Source organism: Balaenoptera borealis (assembly GCF_965194805.1).
Source record: "Balaenoptera borealis genome assembly, chromosome: 12".
NCBI lineage: Eukaryota > Metazoa > Chordata > Mammalia > Artiodactyla > Balaenopteridae > Balaenoptera > Balaenoptera borealis.
Window position 1 is genome coordinate 73,555,093 of NC_138869.1, and position 21,186 is coordinate 73,576,278.

Genomic DNA, 21,186 nt, shown 5'->3' on the forward strand with positions numbered 1-21,186 from the left:
GAAAGGAGGGTCTCTGTAGTATGGAGTTCCGGAGTTTGGAGGTAGGGCCCTGAGTGAGGGTGTGTGGGTGGCGTTTAGGCCCAGCATGTTGGAGGGAGTCTCCGATTGTAGAGGTAGGGCCCTGGGTGGGGGTGTAGGGGCAGGGCTTGGGTTCTGCATGGCAGGAGGGAGGCTCCAAGGGCAGAGGATTAGGCCCAGGAGCCCAACAGGCTCCCTGGTGCCTAAGTGGACAGGGAAAGCACTGGCTGCGTTCCCTTCCGTTCCTTTGCACCCTTCCCCACTGTCCCCCCTAGGATCTCCCTTGTTGCCACTGGACCCCTAACCGTGGGTTGGCCCCTCTGGGTGTAGGAACTCCTCCCCTCCCCCAGCCACCCCTCAGGGGTGCTGGTCCTGTAGGTCCAGCCTTTACTTTTGCTCCCCCTTTCCTCCCTCCCACTCCCTCAGGATCCACATGGCTAGAGGGGGCCTCAATGGGCAGAGGATCAGGCCCAGGATCTCAGCAGGTTCCTGGGGGCCCAAGCGGGCAGGGGAAACCTGGCCATGCTCCCTTTTGATCCTTTGCCCTCCCAATGGTTCCCCAATTTCCCCCTTCAGGCGTGGGATCCCTTCCCCTTCCCCAGCCGCCCCTCAGGGGTGCCAATCCTGTCCCACCTCCACTTCTCCTCCCCCTTCACTCCCCCCAAGCCCTGCATCCTACCAGTCACTGGGGGTTCCTCCCATCTCCTTAGGTGTCTGTGGTCCCCCACCGGTGCCTGGTAGGTGCCCTAGTTGTGAGGAGACGTGAATTCCGCATCCTCCTAGTACGCCATGTTGACTCTGCCCCCTCTGCACTACTGTTTCCTGACTGCTTTTCTTTTGTTTCTGCATTCCCTCACTTCCTTAATTAACTGTTGGAATCTGCCCTTTGGAACTCAGGGAAGGTCTAGAAGACTGAAGCATTTTCCCTACAGACAAGAAATGGGGGACACAGAAAGGCTTTTGTTATCTGTTTGGTTTCAAAAAAAAGATAGAAGTGTGGGTTGGGAATCACAGCATTCTTATTTCAGCTGGAGACACTGGCAGTCCTTTTTTTATATATATCATAAATCTTTAAAATGTTTGTATGCTTTGTCCCAACTAGTCTACATGTACTAATTTATCATAAAAACAAACTGAAAGATACACATCAAGATTCATATACAAGGATGTTTAATCTAGTGCTATTTATAGTATTGAAAAATTGAAAGTGTCTTAAATACACAAAAGGATAGTGGCTGAATTGACAAGAATGCATCAACATGATGGAACATTGTGCCGCCATTAAAAACTGTTTCCCAATAATATTTAATGACAATAAAATACAATGTACTGTTAAAAAGTAGAGATATAAAATGACATATATATGTATTATAATACATATATATAATTTTTCATATAGATAGGTCTACAATCTCTTATTCAAATCCCTTGGGGTCAGATACATTGAAGAAATCAGAATTTTCCACCTTTTAGAAAGGTAGTATTTCATATATTATATAATACATTGCAGATGAAAGTATTAATATTCATAAAGATAGCGATAAATAAAGACTATAAATAGGCTCATATCCATTCAGGTCAGCTTTTGCCACCAAAGTGATTTTGTGGCAAAACTGTCAGTTTTCAGATTGTTTTGAATTGTGAAATGAGGGTAAGTGGTTGTGGACTGTGCATACTAAAAAGATTAGAATGAAGGTCTCTATGGAAGGAAATTGGTGATTTTTGTTTTCTTCTTTATAGTCTCCTATATTTTACAAAGCTTTCACTATAAGCCTATATTATTTAATTAGATTTTTTAAAGTTTTAAAAAGAAAGAGGAAAAGTGAAAGACACTCAAGCCTAATTTTGGGAAGATATAGAAAGGCAGTTGAGGGCTTCCCTGGTGGCGCAGTGGTTGAGAATCTGCCTGCCAATGCAGGGGACACGGGTTCGAGCCTTGGTCTGGGAAGATCCCACATACCGCGGAGCAACTGGGCCCGTGAGCCACAATTACTGAGCCTGCGCATCTGGAGCCTGTGCTCCGCAACAATAGAGGCCGCAATAGTGAGAGGCCCGCGCACCGCAATGAAGAGTGGCCCCCGCTTGCTGCAACTAGAGAAAGCCCTCGCACAGAAACGAAGACCCAACACAGCCATAAATAAATAAATAAAAATTAAAAAAAAAAAAAAGAAAGGCAGTTGAAATCTTACTAAAGTCTCTGAAATATAACCAACCAGCCAAACAAACAAACAAAAAACCCCTAAACCACACACACACACACGCACACAAACCCCCCCCCCAAATCCCATACCACCAAAGAATAATCATGCTGCATTACCTGCAAAATAATTCCTAAAACACCCTCTGCATCCTTCCTTCTCTTGGTAGTCCCCATCATGATGTTCTGGCAGCTTTTCCCACCCCCTCTGGAAATTCAGCCTGCACTGCCTCTTATCTCACTGGCCTCTGTCCTTTGGGATTCTTTCCTTCCTCAAGTACTAAGCTTCCTCACTTTTCCAATATCAATCAATCTAGTGTTTCCAGACTATTCAGAAATTTATCAAATATTTATCAACCTATGTTAAAAATGAAGAAAGATTGCAGATTAAGAACTTAACCTTCCACCTTAAGCAACTAGGAAAAGAAGAGCAAACCCAAAACAATCAAAAGGAAGGAAATAATAAATATTTGAGTGGAAAAAAAATGCAAGAAGGAATTAAAAGACAATAGAGAGTCATCCAACCAAAAGTATCTTCTTTGAAAAGATCAACAAAATTGGCAAACTTTTGTTTTGACTGACGAAGAATAAAGGAGAGAAGACTAAGATAACTAAAATCAGGAATGAAAGAGGGGTATCAATGAAAATAATCAATAAACAATCTATAATAAGAATAGAAAAGAGTTTTATTTGAGTCAAACTGAGGACTAAAGCCAGAATAGCCTCTCAGATAACTCAGAGGACTCGCTCTGGAGAAACATGGTTTTCAGCACAGTTTTGTGTCTTGTCAGAATGAAGAACACCAAACAAGTCAGAGATACATTCCTTCAAGGTTTCAAGAAAAACAGATCAGCAAGTACATAGTGAGTCAGTGTGGCCTTGGCACCTGGGAAGGGAGTCTTATCATCAAAGGAGTACAAGCATTGGCATCCCAGGAAGGGAGGCATTTATAAAATCTTTATTTTTAACATGGACATTCTTTAATTCTGGTCAATGTGTCCTTCTCTCTGATAATTAGGGCAGATGTACAATGTATGTTTGATAGGCCACAAACAGGCTGTTTTAGTTAGCATAACATTCAAGTAAACTCATGTATAAGCCAGAATGACATTGCCATATCTCAATATGTGAAATTTTCTTTTATCAAGAGACATCTCTGTTGACCTGACAAAAATTAAAAAGATCATAACGTAATATTATGAACACTTATGCAACAAATTAGATAACCTAGATGAAATGGACAAATTATTAGAAAGAGACAACTACTGAAAATGACTCAAGAAGAAATAGAAAACCCGAATACATCTATAAGAAGAAAAAAGAAAGAAAAGAGAATGAAAAGAAAGGAAGACAGCCTAGGAGACCTCTGGGACAACATTAAACGCAACAACATTCATATTATAGGAGTCCCAGAAGGAGAAGAGAGAGAGAAAGGACCCGAGTAATATTTGAAGAGATTATAGTCAAAAACTTCCCTAACATGGGAAAAGAAATAGCCACCCAAGTCCAGGAAGCGCAGAGAGTCCCAAGAAGAAACATGCTGAGACACATAGTAATCAAATTGACAAAAATTAAAGACAAAGAAAAATTATTGAAAGCAACAAGGAAAAAACAACAAATAACATAAAAAGGAACTCCCATAAGGTTAACAGCTGATCTCTCAGCAGAAAATCTACAAGCTGGAAGGGAGTGGCATGATATATTTAAAGTGATGAAAGGGAAGAACCTACAACCCAGATTACTCTACCTGGCAAGGATCTCATTCACATTCGACAGAGAAATCAAAACATTTACAGACAAGCAAAAGCTAAGAGAATTCAGCACCACCAAACCAGCTCTACAACAAATGCTAAAGGAACTCCTCTAAGTGGGAAACACAAGAGAAGAAGAAGACCTACAAAAACAAACCCATAACAATTAAGAAAATGGTAATAAGAACATACATATCAATAATTGCCTTAAACGTGAATGGATTAAATGCTCCAACCAAAAGACACAGGCTCACTGAATGGATACAAAAACAAGACCCATATATATGCTGTATACAAGAGACCCACTTCAGACCTAGGGACACATACAGACTGGAAGTGAGGGGATGGAAAAAGATATTCCATGCACATGGAAATCAAAAGAAAGCTGGAGTAGCAACACTCATATCAGATAAAATAGACTTAAAACGAAGAATGTTGCAAGAGACAAGGAGGGACACTACATAATGATCAAGGGATCAATCCAAGAAGAAGATATAATAATTATAAATATATATGCACCCAACATAGGAGCACCTCAATACATAAGGCCACTTCTAACAGCTATAAAAGAGGAAATCGACAGTAACACAATAATAGTGGAGGACTTTAACACCTCACTTACACCAATGGACAGATCATCCAAACAGAAAATTAACAAGGAAACACCAGCTTTAAATGATACAATAGACCAGATAGATTTAAGTGATATTCATAGGACATTCCATCCAAAAACAGCAGATTACACTTTCATCTCAAGTGCACATGGAACATTCTCCAGGATAAATCACATCTTGGGTCACAAATCAAGCCTCAGTAAATTTAAGAAAATTGAAATCACATCAAGCATCTTCTCTGACCACAACGTTATGAGATTAGAAATCAATTATAGGGAAAAAAATGTAAAAAACACAAACATATGGAGGCTACACAATATGTTACTAAATAACCAAGAGATCACTGAAGAAATCAAAGAGGAAATCAAAAATTACCTAGACACAATTGACAATGAAAACACAACGATCCAAAACCTATGGGATGCAGGAAAAGCAGTTCTAAGAGGGAAGTTTATAGCAATACAAGCCTACCTCCAGAAACAAGAAAAATGTCAAATAAACAATCTAATCTTACACCTAAAGGAAGTAGAGAAAGAAAAACAAACAAAATCCAAAGTTAGTAGAAGGAAAGAAATCATAAAGATCAGAGCAGAAATAAATGAAATAGAAACAAAACAATAGCAAAGATAATAAAACTAAAATCTTGTTCTTTGAAAAGATAAACAATATTGATAAACCACTAGCCAGACTCATCAAGAAAAAGAGGGAGAGGACTCAAATCAATAAAATTAGAAATGAAAAAGGAGAAGTTACAACAGACACCACAGAAATACAAAGCATCCTAACGTACTACTACAAGCAAATCTATGCCAATAAAATGGACAACTTGGAAGAAATGGACAAATTCTTAGAAAGGTACAACCTTCAAAGACTGAACCAGGAAGAAATAGAAAATATGAACAGACCAATCGCAAGTAATGAAATTGAAACTGTGATTAAAAATCTTCCAACAAACAAAAAACCAGGACCAGATGGCTTCACAGGTGAATTCTATCAAACATTTAGAGAAGAGCTAACACCCATCCTTCTCAAACTCTTCCAAAAAATTGCAGAGGGAGGAACATTCCCAAACTCATTCTACGAGGCCACCATCACCCTGATACCAAAACCAGACAAAGATACTACAAAAAAAAGAAAATTACAGACCAATATCACTGATGAATATAGATGCAAAAATCCTCAACAAAATACTAGAAAACAGAATCCAACAGCACATTAAAAGGATCATACACCATGGTCAAGTGGGGTTTATCCCAGGGATGCAAGGATTCTTCAATATATGCAAATCAATCAATGTGACACACCATATTAACAAAGTGAAGAATAAAAACCATATGATCATCTCAATAGATGCAGAAAAAGCTTTCAACAAAATTCAACACCATTTATGATAAAAACTCTTCAGAAAGTGGGCACAGAGGGAAACTACCTCAACATAATAAAGGCCATATATGACAAACCCACAGCAAACATCATTCTCAATGGTGAAAAGCTGAAAGCATTTCCTCTAAGATCAGGAACAAGACAAGGATGTCCACTCTCGCCACTATTATTCAACATCGTTTTGGAAGTCCTAGCCATGGCAATCAGAGAAGAAAAAGAAATAAAAGGAATACAAATTGGAAAAGAAGAAGTAAAACTGTCACTGTTTGCAGATGACATGATACTATGCATAGAGAATCCTAAAGATGCCACCAGAAAACTACTAGAGCTGATCAATGAATTTGGTAAAGTTGCAGTATACAAAATTAATGCACAGATATCTCTTGCATTCCTATACACTAATGATGAAAAATGTGAAAGAAATTAAGGAAAGAGTCCTATTTACAACTGCAAGAAAAAGAATAAAATACCTAGGAATAAACCTACCTAGGAGACAAAAGACCTGTATGCAGAAAACTATAAGACACTGATGAAAGAAATTAAAGATGATACAAACAGATGGAGAGATATACCATGTTCTTGGATTGGAAGAATCAACATTGTGAAAACGACTATACAACCCAAAGCAATCTACAGATTCAATGCAATCCCTATCAAATCACCAATGGCATTTTTTACAGAACTAGAACAAAAAAATCTTAAAATTTGTATGGAGACACAAAGACCCCGAATAGCCAACGCAGTCTTGAGGGAGACAAATGGAGCTGGAGGAATCAGACTCCCTGACTTCAGACTATGCTACAAAGCTACAGTAATCAAGACAATATGGTACTGGCACAAAAACAGAAATATAGATCAATGGAACAGGATAGAAAGCCCAGAGTTAAACCCACGGACCTATGGTTGACTAATCTATGACAAAGGAGGCAAGGATATACAATGGAGAAAAGACAGACTCTTCAATAAGTGGTGCTGGGAAGACTGGACAGCTACATGTAAAAGAATGAAATTAGAACACTCCCTAACACCATACACAAACGTAAACTCAAAATGGATTAGAGACCTAAATTTAAGACTGGACACTATAAAACTCTTAGAGGAAAACATAGAAAGAACACTCTCTGACATAAATCACAGCAAGATCTTTTTTGATCCACCTCCTAGAGTAATGGAAATAAAAACAAAAATAAACAATTGGGACCTACTGAAACTTAAAAGCTTTTACAAAACAAAGGAAACTACAAACAAGACAAAAAGACAACCCTCAGAATCAGAGAAAATATTTGCAAATGAATCAACGGACAAAGGATTAATCTCCAAAATATATAAACAGCTCATGCAGCTCAATTTTAAAAAAACAAACAACCCAATCAAAACATGGGCAGAAGACCTAAATGGACATTTCTCCAAAGAAGACATACAGATGGCCAAGAAGCATGTGAAAAGCTGCTCAACATCACTAATTATAAGAGAAATGCAAATCAAAACTACAATGAGGTATCGCCTCACACCAGTTAGAATGGGCATCATCAGAAAATCTACAAACAACAAATGCTGGAGAGGGTGTGGAGAAAAGGGAACCGTCTTGCGCTGTTGGTGGGAATGTAAATTGATACAGCCACTATGGAGAACAGTATGGAGGTTCCTTAAAAAACTAAAAATAGAATTACCATATGACCCAGCAATCCCACTACTGGGCATATACCCAGAGAAAACCATAATTCAAAAAGACATATGCACCCCAATGTTCATTGCAGCACTATTTACAATAGACAGGTCATGGAACAACCTAAACGCCCGTCAACAGATGAATGGATAAAGAAGATGTGGTACATATATACAATGGAATATTACTCAGCCATAAAAAGGAACGAAATTGGGTTATTTGTAAAGACGTAGATGGATCTAGAGACTGTCATACAGAGTGAAGTAAGTCAGAAAGAGAAAAACAAATATCGTATATTAATGCATATATGTGGAACCTAGAAAAATGGTACAAGTGAACTGGTTTGCAGGACAGAAATAGAGACACAGATGTAGAGAACAAACCTATGGACACCAAGGGGGGAAAGTGGTGTGGGGGTGGTGGTGGTGGTGGTGTGATGAATTGGGAGATTGGGATTGACATATATACGCTAATATGTATAAAATGGATAACTAATAAGAACCTGCTGTATAAAAAAAATGAAATAAAATTCAAAAATTCAAAAATAAAAAGAAGTAAAAAGATTGATTTAGTAATGAAAAACTTCCCAACAAAAGAAATACCAGGACTAGATGCCTTCATGGGTGAATTCTACTGAATGTTTAATGAATAACACCAATTCTTCACAAATCTTTCCAAAAAATAAAAGAGAATACCTCCCAACTCATTCTATGAGACCATATTACTCTGACACCAATTCTAGACAAAGAGATTAGAAGGAAACCAATATCCTTTTTGAATATAGAAGCAAAAATTCTCAACAAAATCTATCAAACCAAATCCAGCACCATATAAAAAGGATTATACACCATGACCAAGGGGATTTATCCCAGGAATGCAAGGTTGGTTAAACATATGGAAATTAATCAATGTAATACACCATGTTAATAGAATACAGCACAAAAACCACATGGTTATCTTAATAGTTGCAGAAAAAGCATTGAAAAAATCCAACAGTCTTTCATGATGAAAGTGCTCAACAAACTAGGAATAAAAGGGAACTTCTTCAACCTGATGAGGGCACCTACAAAACCCCACAGCTAACATCCTACTTAATGTTGAAAGACTGAATATTTTTCCCCAAACATCAGGAGCAAGAGAAAAATGTCTACTTGTACTTCTACTCAGCACTGTATTGGAGGTTTTAGTCAGACCAGAAGAAGAAATAAATGGCATTCACACTGGAAAAGAAGAAGTAAAACCATCTCAATTTGAAGATGCCATGATTTTGTATATAGAAAATCCTAAGTAATCCACCAAAAGAGTACTAGGGCTAATAAACAAGTTCAACAAGATTGCAGAACACAAGATCCTATTTGAAAATCCATTGTTTTTCTACACACTAGCAAGAACAAACCAAAAATTAATATATAAACAAACCAAAAATTTATATAATTATAAATACAATTTCATTTACAATATCATAAAAGATACTTAGGAATAAATTTAACAAAGAAGTGCAAAGCTTGTGTGTTGAAAACTACAAAACATAGTTGAAAAATTAAAGAAGATATAATAATGATAATGATGATGATGATAAAAATAGAAAGACATCCCATGTTCATGGATAGAGAGACTTTATTTTTTTACTGTTATTGTTGTTATTATTATTATTATTTTGGCCGTGCTGCCCAACTTGTGGGATTTTACTTCCCTGACCAGGGATTGAAACTGGGCCACGGCAGTGAAAGTGTTGAGTCCTAACCACTGGACTGCCAGGGAATTCCTGGAAGACTTTAAATTGATAAGATGACAGCACTCTCCAAATTGATCTAACAGCTTTAAAGCAACTCCCATCAAAATCGCAGCTGCCTTTTTTTGGTGGAAATTGACAAGCTGATCCTAAAATTCATATGGAAATACATGGAACCCAGAGTAGCCAAAACAACCTTGTAAAAGAAGAGCAAAGGTGTAGGACTCACACTTCCTGATTTTTAAAACCTACTACAAAGCTACAGTAATCAGACAGAATGGTACTGGCATAAGGATAGACATATATATCAATGGAATAGAATTGGGGGTCCAGAAATAACCCTCATTTATGGTCAGTTGCTTCTCAGCAAGGGTGCCAGACCCTTCAATGGAGAAAGGACAGCCTCTCCAACAAACCATGCTGGAAAAACGAATATCTATTAATACTTCCAAAAGAATAAAGTTTGACCTTTATTTGACACCACATACAAAAATTAACTCAAAATTATCAGAGACATAAATGTAAGAGCTAAAACTATCAAACTCTTAGTAGAAAATGTAGGAATAAATCTTTGTGACTGGATTAGGCAGTAATTTTCTAGATATGACACTTAAAACATGGGAAACAAAAGATAAAATAGATAAATTGGACTTAAACAAAATTGAAAACTTTTGTCCTTCAATGAATACCATCAAGAAAGTGAAAAAGACAACCTATTAATACAATATGAGAGAAAATATTTGCAAATAATATATCTGATAAGGATCTGGTATACAGAATGTAAAAAGAACTTCTTACAATGCAAAAATAAAGAGTCAAATAACCTGGTTAAAAAACGAGCCATGGATTTGAATAGACATTTCTCCAAAGAAGATATACATATGGCCAGTAAGCACATGAAAAGTTACTCAACACCATTAATCATTAGGGAAATGGATATCAAAACTACAGTGTGATACCACTTCATTTCAAGATGGCTATAATCAAAAAAATGGACAATAGCAAGTGTTGACAAGGATGTGGAAAAATTAGAACTTTTATACATTGCTGATGGAACTGTAAAGTGGTGCAGCTGCTTTGGAAAACAGCCTGGCAGTTCCTCAAAAAGTTAAGCATAGAATTGCAGTGACCCAACAATTCTACTCCTAAGTCTATACCTAAGAGAATTGACAACATGTCCACACAAAGGCTTATACATGAATGTTCATAGCAGCATTATTCATACTAGCCAAAAAGTGGAAACAACCCAAATGTCCATCAGCTGATGAATGGATAAACAAAATATAGTACATCTGTACAATGGACTACTACTCAGCCATAAAAAGGAATGAAGTTGTGATGCATGCTACAATATGGATGAACCTTGAAAATATTATGCTAAGTAAAAGAAGACAGACACAAAAGGTCACATATTGTATAATTCCATTTATATGAAATGTCTAGAATAGAGATAGAAAGTAGATTAGTGGTTGCTAGAGTGGGAGAGGGTGATGGGGACTGCTAATGGATGTGGAGTTTCTTTTTGGGTTGATGAAAATGATCTGAAATTGGACAGTAGTAATGGTTCCACAACTCTATGAATATACTAAAAAAACATTGAATTGTAGACTTTAAAGGGGTAAGTTTTATGATATGTGAATTATATCTGTTTTTAAAGTTTGAGAAAATATCTATTGAGTATCTACTGAGTGCTATGCACTGTCTAGGTGCTGGATAAGCCACTGTGGTATAAGTCCCTTGTGGAGCTGATGTTCTAGTGTTGGGGGAAAACAAACAGTAATTAATTAACAAGTGAGTAAATAATATGCCAAAAAGTATATAATATGCTAAGAAAAAGTAGGGTAAGGGGCAGAGTGACGGGGTTAGGTATGCTGTACTAGATCAGATGGTCAGGGAAGGCCTTGTTGAGAAGGTGAGGAAGACCTTGTTGAGAAGGTGAGGAAGACCTGAGATGTAAGGAATTAAGTCAGTGGAGTGTTTGAGGAGACACATTTCAGGCAGAGGGATAGAGGTGAGGCTGGAGTGTGCCTGGGGAGGAGGGAGGAGGCCAGTGTGGCTGGAGAAGTGTGAATGAGTGGTGGTGAGATCCTGAAAAGTGTGTGTGTGTGTGTGTGTGTAGAGTGCGGCAGCAATGGGAGCCAATTGGGTAGGGTCTTAGAGGTAAGAATTTGAACTGGATTCTGGATTTTGTGCAGGATGAAATGAGAAGCCATCAGATGTTTCTGAGCAGAGGATGGACGTAATCTGATTTAGGATTCGACAGAATTCCTCTGTCTGCCATGGGAAGACTAACTAGTAGAGAAAAAGAGTGGGGGAGAGGTAACCAGTTAGTAGGCTACTGCAAGAATACAGGCAAGAGGTGATGGACCGGGGAATAAAAGTGTAGATGTCCAGAAGTGGTCAGATTCTGGGTTTGTTTTGAAGGAATGCCTCTAAGTCTCCTCTTGACCACTTACCCAGGTCAAGATAAGAAACTCAGGCCACCTCAACAAAAACCAGTTCTTCCTTTTAAAAGGTGTATTTCAGAAGAGTTGGAAGGACAGGGGAGATAGATTGTGGCTCATGCTCACATGTTAATACTTTTTGTCCCTATCAAACTTTCCTCCATTGACCTACCTAACATTTGTGGGTTCTAATGAAACAAGAGGGGCTCTATCTCTTTGTACAGTTTGGAGGCTCCTCCCCTTCAAGTTCCACCTCTCCTTCCTTCTCCTATTATAGGGTGTGTGGATTCTTCTCAGATGCCCTGGGAGCAGTGCCTGGTTCCCCTTGAGCAGGAGACATTCATGAGGGCTTTGGTGGGAAAATCCAGCTTTGTTCAGTGACCTTTGGACAATTGCAGTTCCCAGTTTTTCAAACAGTGCTCTGCCATCCTCTCTCAGGCACCCACTGCAGAGTTTCACCCTGTGACCCTGAGTCCACAAATAATCCTAATGCTGCACCCTGCGAACCCTCACAGAATCTCTGGTCATTAACCCCATGGTGCTATATTTTAAATGGTGTGCCCTGGCAACTTCTTCTCTGGTTCCTGACATACTTCTAACTCCACCCTGTGAATTTCTCTCGTCCTCTGTACCTTCTACCAGCAGTTTCCAAATCAGCCTCATTGTTCGCCCAGCTACAGCAGCCCTTTTTTCTGAGGATTCAGGCTCCTCCAGTAGAGTAGGGCAAAAGCATACACTGCTTCACAATGTCTCCATTGACCTCCTTTCCCTGTGCCTCTAGAGATCTAGAGATCATGCCTCTAAAATTCAAGAAGACCTGGGTCCACAAAGACTTGCTTAAAAGTTAATTTCCAATTCCAGTTTCACAAGCATGATTTAGAGACTTCTGCAATTTAGTGAATTCATGTGACAGGCACAAGTGTGGTTCTCTGCCTGGGACATCAAATTCACTAATGAGCCTAAATAGTGTATATTCTGCTGAATTATAATCACACCTCTAATCTTGGAGCGGTCTCCACTTTTTCTTCATGCTCAGTTACAAGATGGTGATTTAATCCTGAGGAACAGTTATCCCTGAATGTAGCCCTCATGGGGCTGAGCTGCCACAAGTTCCATCTTGGAAAATGGACAAATATGCAAACAAAACCCAAACAGACAGACAGACAAAACACTGCATACTTGACATTGTAAAAGAATAAAAAGCCAACTAAATCTTTACTGAAGCATCTGATAAAACACCAAAAAAATATTCTAATCAAAACAGAACAGGGAACTCTACTCAGTGCTCTGTGGTGACCTAAATGGGAAGGAAATCTAAAAAAGAGTGGGTATATGTATATGTATAACTGATTCACTTTGCTGTGCAGCAGAAACAAATACAACATTGTAAAGCAACTATACTCCAATAAAATTTAATTTAAAAATTTAGCAAAACTCAAAAATCCTCTTTCCCTCTTAATGCCTATGATAGCATTATAGCTGCCTCTCCCCCATCAATCTATCTCCTCGTTATCTCCAAAGACCCCAGAACTCTCTAAAAGACCTGCCTTGTGCCTTTTGTCTCTCTTTCCTTGTCCTTCCCTTTCCAGTTTCTGCTCCACTCATTTCTCTTATCAACACAACTGAAAGCCAGACTTGTTTGAATAACAAAGTCTCCTTAGAAGCCACGGAGGGAGGGAGGCTATGACCATTCAGAAATTAATGTTTTGTCCCAATCCTGTTATAAAATTTATGTTTTATCATAGTGATCCTTCTGTGTTACAGAATGCAGAACTATCTCAATGGGGCAAGGACAAGAAGTACATGCTCGAAAGCTGATTCAGATGTCAATGCAGCAGGTATGTTGTCCAGCAATGGACAACTACTCTTCATGCAACATTCTTGATATTATTCCTCTGGCCATCTGGTCTACTTAGGACCACCACAGTGATGGGTAAAGCATTCTGCCTGCGATGCTCAATCATTATTTTTCATTTTTATTTATGTATATAGAGTCAACCTTTGATTTCATACAAATTTTAAACCTCCAGCTAGTTTGCTCCTGACATCCCCACAAAATACTTGTTCCATTTTCTATAGTATACGCTCCATTTTATTTTCACTAAATATTTTTTGATAATTTGGCAGCCACACTTTCTGGTTCCTAAAGGATGCAGCTCTAGCAGTCTTGGAATGTCATGTTCAATATTAATAGATAGTGCTTAAGAAGTGACAGATTGAGACAGTCAAATTTCAATTTTCAGTTAAAGTGAGACTTTCATTTTTCATTAATGGATAGTTTCAGGCAAATAAGAAATATTTGAGGGTGTTATGTTTAAATATTGATAATGGTTTTTATTGAAAATTGCAAGCTGGATGGAATGTTGAGAACTATTTTTCATCACACCTAATAAATACACAGGTCATTAATTTTCTAGAAATGGTAGATAGCAATTTCAGCAGCAATAAGAAATTGCACCATTTATAAAAATAAAATAAGATCTCGGTTTATTTTTAAGCTTTTGACCTCATAACGTCTGTAGCAACTTTGGTGCAGCTTTTCCCTGGGAATTAATGACTGGAGAGGGTTAATGGGCTAAAACTCTGCTTGGTTCATCAAAGTTTCAGGCTAGTCATTAATTCTCAAGTGCGCCAAGCCTTAATCTTTACCGCTTAATTAAATTCAATAATATATTGTATTTAATTTATATATATCGAAGAAATTTTATATAATTATTTTTAGTCAGATCAAATGATTCACTCTATTGAGTGATTTGACAGTTTGACTTTGGGCCTTAAATAATTTCTTTAGTTTCCATGAGTGAGAAACTTCTAAATTTGGTACAGCATTCACATTAACCTTCTTTGGAATATTAGCTTTTATAACTTCCATGTTCTGTGTCTTAAGGTAGGATAAATATTGATAATAATGGCATTATCAAACAAACAAACAACAACAATAACCCATGAATAGGTACAGCCACACTGCCACTTGAAAGATTTAGGATAAAGCTGACACTGTGGAATGCAGAGCAGGGAATCAGAGAGTAACTGGATCCATGATGACACAAACCAACCATGAAGTCCATCTTGGTCTAGACACCCCAGTTGTCTAGACCAACAAGTCCCCTTTGCTGCTTAAGCCAGTCTGAGTTCTGTTTTCTCTTGCAGTAGAAGGCGTATATACAGGCCTTACTATATATGCACTAAGCTCAATAATTTGTAGCTGTATTTATCTGATCTCATTATATAAGTATATCAAGATATTGTCTGGCTAATAAACTGTGTTCTTATAGAACTTTGACGGTCATGTGACTTAACATTGTTAAAAAAGGTTTTAACAAGTATTTAGATAGTGCTTAGAAAGTTTTGTGGTTTCAGGAATATCTGGGAGGAGTGATGACAAATAATAATACCATTAATATTATGGTAGCAAATGTCACCAAATGTATTTTATTGCCTCTGGTGAAATAAAATTTGTATTTTAAGTCAGGAGAAGAAAAATTAAGCATAAAATTCTCTCTCTGCTCATTTGGGCCTCCTCCCTCCCCTTTTAGTGTACAGTGTGCATCTGCATCACGCATTAACCAGACCTCCTCAAAGGTGGGAATGCCTGCTCAAATGCAAAGATCAATTTTTTTTCCCTTTCTTCTGACGCTAGCCAGGTAACTTCTTAAAAGATTAGCATGCTTTTCCAACTCTGCAGGGAGTCATGGTGACTTGTTGCTGGCTTTGTATCTTTGGTGAACCCCATGTGAAATGTCAGCATGTCATTTTGATGTATGATCCTTTGTCTCGAAAATGTATATGGCTCTGCCTTTGACTTCTAACAGGCAAGACAGTTCTCAGAGCTTCTGTCTCCCAGGCTATAATCCTCAGTTGTCTCAAATAAAATTCTCTCTTTTCTTCCTAACTTGATTGTTAATGAATTTTCATCAACACCTCCAACTTTCATGAGGTAATGTGTATCTCTCTTTGTGACAGTGGACGACTTGGTTTCGGGGTGAGTCCCTTCTGATTTACCTTAGGCAGGACAATTTAAGTTACAAATTCCAAAATACCCATTCCCACCATTAGATGGTGCACACACTGTACTTAAACAAGTCTGACTTCAAATTTTAACTTTTGTTCCCTTCTAAACCAGGGGTGGCAGGATACAATCATTTGAACCCACTTGATTCCAAGTAACCAGCTTTACAACTAACAGAAAAAAGAAGATTGTATTGACATATAACAATTTCATTAAAATATATGTGCTCAAAACAGAGTATTCTTATGCCCTGAGCAAAAGTTTTAAAAAATTTGCTTGTACGTTTTGTTTTATTAAAATGATAGCAAAAAAGTTATAAGGAATTAATATGAAATCATTTTTGAATACAGGGTGGCTGGGTATTACTGCAGAATTGTCACCTTGGCCTAGAATTCATGGAAGAATTGCTAGAGACATTAACTACCGCTGAAGCCAGCGATGATACTTTCCGAGTGTGGATAACTACCGAGCCCCACAATCGGTTTCCCATTACATTGCTTCAGGTTTGTTACTGTGAGATAAGTGTCTTTTCCTTGAGAGCTATACAAATAAAGATGGCACAGTTATGGTTATGGAAAGATGGCAAACATAACAAGGTTTTCTGGTCCAGTAGAGGCTGCGTTGCAAAATCTTATGCCATTATCGTCAAAATCTTGACTATAATTATCAAGATTATATGGTAAAGATTCCCACAGAAGAGTTATAAGACTCAGTATTAATTTATTGGGTTTTAGCTCTGATCAACGTAAGTAGCTTACACGGTGCTCATTTATGTACCATAAGCATATTGTTGTCTGATGTGTTGTAATTTCTATTTTATTCTTCACAGTAATTTATAGAAACAAAACTACTATTTGCTTTTTACGACAGACTTCTCTCAAATTCACTAATGAGCCACCCCAAGGTGTTCGCGCAGGTTTGAAAAGAACATTTGCTGGAATTAATCAAGACCTTCTGGATATCAGTAATTTACCCATGTGGAAGCCAATGCTTTACACTGTAGCATTTTTACACTCCACTGTGCAGGTAACTTCTGAGAGCAGTTTGCACATTTAGAGGATGCTAATGATGTTATGTTTGCCTCTCTGCTGCACTGTCTGCTCTCCTCACCTTGCTTTCTTTTTCCTTCATGGCACTTTTCCCCACCTGGCACAGGACATGCATATTTGTTTATGTATTTATGTGTCCTCCGGACCCCCCCCCCCCGCCTTGGCCCCTAGAATATAAGATTCTCCAGGGCAATGACTTTGTTCTTTTGTAACTGCTGGGTCTCCCCCCTGTGACAGCAGCAGCTGGGGCATTGCCAGAGCTCAATAAATATTTGTGGGATGAACAAACGGATTACTGTGATGGGAGCTTGGTCTTGAAAGTGCCTGTGCTGGCCAGGAATGTTACGTACACCATCTCATGTAATACTAACAGCCACCTTTCAATGTAGGATTTATCACCATCTTACAAGTGAGGAAATTGAGACTCAGAGAGGTTAAGTTCCTTCCTAAACAGTAGATCTAGGAGTCAAGCCCCATGCTGCCTGCCCTGGATACAAGTATGTTTCAACCCTCCTCCCACCGGTGACAGTAGTGGTGGTGTTGGGAAGAGGAGTCACAAGGGTCACCTGTCTTCTTCAGGTTGTTTGCTCTTTGCTTTTACTGTGTAATTATATAGTCATTTAATAATTTTATGGCTGCCCAGCAACATCTCTATGGGGTTATCTTCATTTTGTTGTTGCTTTGTTCTATATTTGAATTTTGTATTTTGTTCTGTATTCGAAAGCTGTATAATTTTAATGTACTTGATTCACTCCTTGATTTCACAGAGAGATAAAGGGACTCCTTTAACTCTTTCTTACATTTCTTCTTTCCCTGAGGTTGGAGTGAGGACAAAATGAATCAACTGGCTTAAACCAGGAGTCATGGTTCAGCTGTGCACAGCGGCCGGCAGAGCTTGGCCTCATCTCTCCCCACCCTGCCCAAAGGTGGAGGGGAATTGGGTGCCCACCCCAGAAAATACTGGGCTTGTTTACCCGTAGGTTCCTTGTCCCCACCACTTTACCAGGTTTCATGCTGCCCAACAGAGAGGGCTGTTTAGAGGGGACAGCTGGTGTTTATCTGTCCCCCAACTCTGAGAGACTTAAAATCAGGTTAAACGCTTTGCGGGTGGTTATTTTTGCCAAGTTCCATTGTGGCCTTTGGATTGATTGTAAATTACAGCTTTAAAGTCACTGAAGCCGATTTCATATATTCTTATCTGGGAATTGTTGGGTTTGCTAGACCTTATCACACTCTAATACAAATATTGCTTTAAACTCTGTTATTTAAAGCCCAATTCACAAATAATAAATTTTATGATTCTTTTCCTAGTAGTGATGATTCAACTCTTCCACTGTGCTTATCACAGACAGATGACTGGGGGGTATTTTCCATATGGTCAACATGGCAACCTGTGTTTTTAGTGGCCATTATCCAAGGGCTAAAAAGAAGAACAGGACCACGGGCCGGTCATGGGGCCGAAGTGTGCTTACACTTAACGTGGCTTGTATTTGGGTTAAAACAGAAAAAATTCTCCACTGCTAAGGCCGTGAAGCTAACAGTGGCATGTCTATGAAAAAGAAGGTTGTGACGATCTCTTAAAATCCAATCATAGTGTGTTAGAAAGAGCACTTCATGGACAGTCAGGAAGCCTGGACTTTAGACCTGTTGTGACATCAATAAGCTACGTAAGGTTGGTCATGTTACGTCCCTCTTGAGGCTTCTGTTTCCCCATCTGTGTGTTTAGAGGCAGAAGGAGGTGATCTTTCAAGATTTTTCCCATTTCTAACATTCTGTTGTCCAGTTCTATGACTATACAAGGAGTGCAGATAATTCAAGCATTTTTCCCTTGGTTCTAGTTTTATCAATTTCAGAAATGTTTACTGTGATATTGCCTAAACATATTCTTTTCTTGGTTAGGATAAAGCCAGCTTGATAGAAAAATCCAGAATTCTTTAGGGGCTTGTGGCCCTGGGTCAGCACCATCTGCATCACCTGGGGACTTGTAAGAGATGAATTTCAGGCCCCACCCAGACCTACTGAATCAGAATCTGCATTGTAATAAGATGCCCAAGTGATTCGTGTGCACATTAGAGTTTAACACACAACTGTTACAGGAAGGACTGTTCTGAATAGACAGATTGTGGCTTATATGTTTCTAGTGTTGGATATAATAGTCAAGTACCTGATTTTTTTTTTAACATCTTTATTGGAGTATAATTGCGTTACAATGGTGTGTTAGTTTCTTCTGTATAACAAAGTGAATCAGCTATACCTATACATATATTGCCATATCCCCTCCCTCTTGCATCTCCCTCCCACCCTCCCTATCCCACCCCTCTAGGTGGACACAAAGCACCAAGCTAATCTCCCTGTGCTATGCGGCTGCTTCCCACTAGCTATCTATTTTACATTTGGTAGTGTATATATGTCCATGCCACTCTCTCACTTCGTCCCAGCTTACCCTTCCTGCTCCCCGTGTCCTCAAGTCCATTCTCTATGTCTGCGTCTTTATTTCTGTCCTGCCCCTAGGTTCTTCAGAACTTTCCTTTTGTTTTTTTTTTAGATTCCATATATATGTGTTAGCATACGGTATTTGTTTTTCTCTTTCTGACTTACTTCACTCTGTATGACAGTCTCTAGGTCCATCCACCTCACTATAAATAACTCAGTTTTGTTTCTTTTTATGGCTGAGTAATATTCCATTGTATATATGTGCCACATCTTCTTTATCCATTCATCTGTTGTTGGACATTTAGGTTGCTTCCATGTCCTGGCTATTGTAAATAGTGCTGCAATGAACATTGTGCTACATGACTCTTTTTGAATTATGGTTTTCTCAGGGTATATGCCCAGTAGTGGGATTGCTGGGTTGTATGGTAGTTCTATTTTTAGTTTTTTAAGGAACTTCCATACTGTTCTCCATAGTGGCTGTATCAGTTTACATTCCCATCAACAGTGTAAGAGGGTTCCCTTTTCTCCACACCCTCTCCAGCATTTATTGTTTGTAGATTTTTTGATGATGGCCATTATGACCGAAGTGAGGTGATATCTCATTGTAGTTTTGATTTGCATTTCTCTAATGATTAGTGATGTTGAGCATCCTTTCATGTGTTTGTTGGGAATCTGTATATCTTCTTGGGAGAAATGTCTGTTTAGGTCTTCTGCCCATTTTTGGATTGGGTTGTTTGTTTTTTTGATATTGAGCTGCCTGAGCTGCTTGTATATTTTAGAGATTAATCCTTTGTCAGTTGCTTCATTTGCAAATATTTTCTCCCATTCTGAGGGTTGTCTTTTCATCTTGTTTATGGTTTCCTTTGCTGTGCAAAAGCTTTTACGTTTCATTAGGTCCCATTTGTTTATTTTGGTTTTTATTTCCATTTCTCTAGGAGCTGGGTCAAAAAGGATCTTGCTGTGACTTATGTCATAGAGTGTTCTGCCTATGTTTTCCTCTAAGAGTTTTATAGCGTCTGACCTTACATTTAGGTCTTTAATCCATTTTGAGTTTATTTTTTGTATGGTGTTAGGGAGTGTTCTAATTTAATTCTTTTACATGTAGCTGTCCAGTTTTCCCAGCACCACTTATTGAAGAGGCTGTCTTTTCTCCATTGTATATTCTTGCCTCCTTTATCAAAGATAAGGTGGGTTTATCTCTGGGCTTTCTATCCTGTTCCATTGATCTATATTTCTATTTTTGTGCCAGTACCATACTGTCTTGATTACTGTAGCTTTGTAGTATAGTCTGAAGTCAGGGAGCCTGATTCCTCCAGCTCTGTTTTTCTTTCTCAGTATTGCTTTGGCTATTCGGGGTCTTTTGTGTTTCCATACAAATTGTGAAATTCTTTGCTCTAGTTCTGTGAAAAATGCCATTTGTAGTTTGATAGGGATTGCATTGAATCTGTAGATTGCTTTGGGTAGTATAATCATTTTCACAGTGTTGATTCTTCCAATCCAAGAACATGGTATATCTCTCCATCTGTTTGTATCATCTTTAATTTCTTTCATCATTGTCTTATAGTTTTCTGCATACAAGTCTTTTCCTGATTCGTTAATCGATGAATTGATTCCTCCAAATTTACCTGGATATCCCTTGATTTATACAAACACGATGTATATACTTTTTTCCTTGCAGAGATTGAAAAAAAGAAGAGGGAATTGGTTCATGTGACATAATATGAAGCTTCTGGGCTGGGGAGAGTGTTGCTGAAACTCAGCCTCTGTTCACTCTTGCTGAGTAGAAATGTGGAGACAGAGTTTTGGGTGAAGTAGAAAAGAATAGCTTTATTGCTTTGTCAGGCAGAGGGGATCACAGCAGGCTAATGCCCTCAAAACTGTGTGTACCAC

At 38.4% G+C, this 21,186-nt stretch overlaps 1 protein-coding gene across 1 annotated transcript in view; it reads left to right on the top strand.

Annotated features, from left to right (window-relative positions):
* Positions 1-21,186, top strand: part of DNAH8 (dynein axonemal heavy chain 8) — a 329,846-nt gene that overhangs the window by 253,268 nt on the left and 55,392 nt on the right. The window contains exons 83-85 of the mRNA XM_082347906.1: positions 13,570-13,643; positions 16,165-16,317; positions 16,685-16,840. Of these exons, the coding sequence (XP_082204032.1) occupies positions 13,570-13,643; positions 16,165-16,317; positions 16,685-16,840 (383 nt within the window). The remainder of the gene's footprint in view (positions 1-13,569; positions 13,644-16,164; positions 16,318-16,684; positions 16,841-21,186) is intronic.